Source organism: Emiliania huxleyi (assembly GCF_000372725.1).
Source record: "Emiliania huxleyi CCMP1516 unplaced genomic scaffold EMIHUscaffold_107, whole genome shotgun sequence".
Classification (NCBI taxonomy): Eukaryota; Haptophyta; order Isochrysidales; family Noelaerhabdaceae; genus Emiliania; species Emiliania huxleyi.
This window is the reverse complement of record NW_005201984.1, coordinates 210312-213550: the sequence shown is the minus strand read 5'-3', so window position 1 is coordinate 213550 and position 3239 is coordinate 210312. Positions and strand designations below refer to the sequence as shown.

General features: G+C 71.2%; 1 protein-coding gene across 1 annotated transcript in view; it reads left to right on the top strand.

Annotated features, from left to right (window-relative positions):
• Positions 1 to 859: 859 nt before the first annotated feature.
• The window catches only part of EMIHUDRAFT_439745 (hypothetical protein), a gene marked incomplete at its 3' end in the record, with an annotated part of 3008 nt that continues 628 nt past the window's right edge, over positions 860 to 3239 (top strand). The window contains exons 1-7 of the mRNA XM_005792519.1: positions 860 to 896; positions 1159 to 1279; positions 1523 to 1603; positions 1883 to 1963; positions 2248 to 2328; positions 2406 to 2861; positions 3042 to 3182. Of these exons, the coding sequence (XP_005792576.1) occupies positions 1538 to 1603; positions 1883 to 1963; positions 2248 to 2328; positions 2406 to 2861; positions 3042 to 3182 (825 nt within the window). The remainder of the gene's footprint in view (positions 897 to 1158; positions 1280 to 1522; positions 1604 to 1882; positions 1964 to 2247; positions 2329 to 2405; positions 2862 to 3041; positions 3183 to 3239) is intronic.

Here is a 3239-nt window from a genome sequence, read left to right as displayed (position 1 = left end):
CTTTTTTGGCCCCCTCTCGGGGGCGGGCGGGAGGCCTTTTCTTTTAGCCAGCCCCCGGGGCATTTCGGGCATGCCCCCCGTTTTTGTTTTTGCCCTCCAAGTAAGCCCGGGGCCTTTGCCACCGTGTTTGCCACCGCCGTCGGAATTTGCCCGCCGCCGCCGCCCGCCGCCATTGTGGGGGCCGCCACCTTAGCCCCGGCCACACCATTTTTGCCGCCCCCGCCATGGGCGCCACCTTGGGCGCCACCCTTGCCGCCACCTTTGCAGCCGCCTTCCCCACCGCTGGGGTGGCCCCCCCCCCCCCTTGTCACCCCCCCCCCCCCCAGAAGAAAGTGAACGATTTTTTACAACAAAACTCCCTCGCACAACCCTGGGCACGGGACTGTGGCCCACACACTAACACAGGAAGAATTTCGAACACTGGCAAACTAGGGATGGGAAGAGGACAGAGTCCCACCTTGCTCCTTGCGGAACAAACAGCAAGGGTCTTGGGATGCCATTTGGGGGGGGGTGCGGGGGCACACAGCGCGACACGGAGAGGGGGTGGGCAGGATCACCCACACACACAGGATCACCCACACAGGACACTGGGAGAACAAAATGTCTTGAATGGATGATGGGCAGCCGAATGTAAAGAAAAGAAAGAAAACAGACAACCCAAGGGAGGGATGGGAGGACGGCACGCCGCCACCACACAGGGATTTTAAGGAGAGGGGTGTGATGCGCTAGCCGTCGCCCACCCTTGGGCGTCCGCCTCTTCCTCTCTCTCTTCGCAGTCTCATGAAGAAAAGAAAGAAAATCTTTGCGGTCTCATGCAAAAGCGCGAAATTCTTTTGCCCGCCTTGAAACGAACGAGAAGCCCCCGGGGGCCGTCCGCCTCTCTCCACGCGCTGCTGGTGCGCAGCGTGCGCCGTTCTGCACTCGGGCACACCACCGCTCCACTCTCCGCTCTCCTCCAGCCGCACAGAGCCCAACCAGACCCCCCGACGGTCGGCGTTGAGCGTTGTTGAGCAGTGCCACGAGAGGCAGCAGCGTCTCGTCCGTGTGCACAGCCGCGTGTGAGTTGCGATGGGAGCCAGCTAGCCTCCGACCGGCCTCCCGCGCACACTCGCACTTGGCAGCCTCGAGCCTCACCACGCCCGCTGCACACTGCCTCAGGCACCTTCGCTCCCGCCACCACGCCGCCGCTCCAGTGCTCCTGCCACTGCCGCAGCCCTCCGCGTCGCGTTTCCGCCACCCTTTGACCGAGGCCGTGCGCTAGGCCGGCGTGCAGCTACAGGTGCGCGGCGGCGCGCGGCGCACCACCGCCGCGCTCTCACTCCTCATCCCGGCCAGCTCTCCCCTCTTTCCGTCCCGCAGCTCCCCCGTCACCTCGCGATATCTCCCTCCCTCCCTCCCTCCCTCTCTCGGAGCCTCTCGGCACGCCTCCGTCCCTCCGCCCCCCTCCTCCGCCGACCGCGCACCGCGCCATCCCCGCCGCCGTCGGCCTCACACCAGGTCTCATCGGCGCTCTCTGCCGTAGGTTGCGCGTTGCTGCATGGCGGGCTGCGCGGCTCGTCGTTCGTGCGTCAGGCGCGGCCGCGGCGCTCTCGCCTCTGCCGAGGCGCGCTAGCTGCTCGCCTCGCCGCTCCCCCCCCTCTCTCGCACTCCCCTCCGCACTCTTCCCATTCGCGCCACGCCGCGGCGCCGCCACCGCACCGCCCTCTCTCGCCCTCACTGCGCGCTCCTCACCTCGCGACATCTCCCTCCCTCCCTCCCTCCCTCTCTTGGAGCCTCTCGGCACGCCTCCGTCCCTCCGCCCCCCTCCTCCGCCGACCGCGCACCGCGCCATCCCCGCCGCCGTCGGCCTCACACCAGGTCTCATCGGCGCTCTCTGCCGTAGGTTGCGCGTTGCTGCAGGGCGGGCTGCGCGGCTCGTCGTTCGTGCGTCAGGCGCGGCCGCGGCGCTCTCGCCTCTGCCGAGGCGCGCTAGCTGCTCGCCTCGCCGCTCCCCCCCCTCTCTCGCACTCCCCTCCGCACTCTTCCCATTCGCGCCACGCCGCGGCGTCGCCACCGCACCGCCCTCTCTCGCCCTCACTGCGCGCTCCTCACCTCGCGATATCTCCCTCCCTCCCTCCCTCCCTCTCTCGGAGCCTCTCGGCACGCCTCTGTCCCTCCGCCCCCCCCCCTTCCTCCGCCGACCGCGCACCGCGCCATCCCCGCCGCCGTCGGCCTCACACCAGGTCTCGTCGGCGCTCTCTGCCGTAGGTTGCGCGCCGCTGCAGGGCGGGCTGCGCGGCTCGTCGCTCGTGCGTCAGGCGCGGCCGCGGCGCTCTCGCCTCTGCCGAGGCGCGCTAGCTGCTCGCCTCGCCGCTCTCCCCCCTCTCTCGCACCTCTCTCTGCACTCCTCGGCGGCAGCCCCGCAGGCTCGGGTCGCTGCAACCTCGAGTCGGGTTGGAGCGGCTGGGCGGCGCGGGGGCCAGCGTCGGCGGCGCCGCCCCGCCGCCGCCTCAACTCCTCCTCCTCCTCCGTCGCTGTCTACATCTTTCGACGGCATGCGCCGCCTCGCAGGGCGCGTCCAGAGCAGCTCGGGCGGCGCTGCTGCGGCGGGGGCGGATGGCGCGGTCGCCGCGCCGCTCATCGGTGAGCCGGCGCTCCCGCGCGGCGCTCCGGCGGCCGGCGGCGTGTTTCGCCGCTGCGGAGGGCGTTGTCGTCGCGAGGGGCGGGCCCACGGCGGCGGAGGCGCTGCGCTGACGGCCGCTGACGGCGGCGGTGAGGGCCCAAGCGCCGGCCGAAGAAGCGTTGCCGCGATTGCCGTGTGGCGTGCCGCCTGGCGGGCCCGGCGAGCGGTCCCCGCCGGTCGGGGCTGCCAGCGCTGCACGGTGCGAGCCGCAACTCCCGCCCCCCGCCACCTCTCGCCCCTCCCCCAGCCCTCTCCCTCGGCCCCGCCTCTCGCCCCGCCCGGGACTCTCCCCACGCCGCGTCTCCGCCACCCGCCAGCCATCCCCGCCCCCGCCACCTCGGCCCTAGCGCACACGCACCCGCACGCGTCCTTGCCGCAGACTGGCGCGGCGACAAGGCGATCGAGGCCGAGCATATGCGCTGGAGGCGACGGCCTCGACTTGCGCGCGATCGGCGCCTCGCTCCTCTCGGCTCGGCAACGATACGCGGCGCGCCAGCGTCGGCCCGCTCAAGGCTGCCCCGCACACACCCCTCTCGCCGTCGCCTCCTCCCTCCTTCCCCTAGCTTGCGGGCCTTGT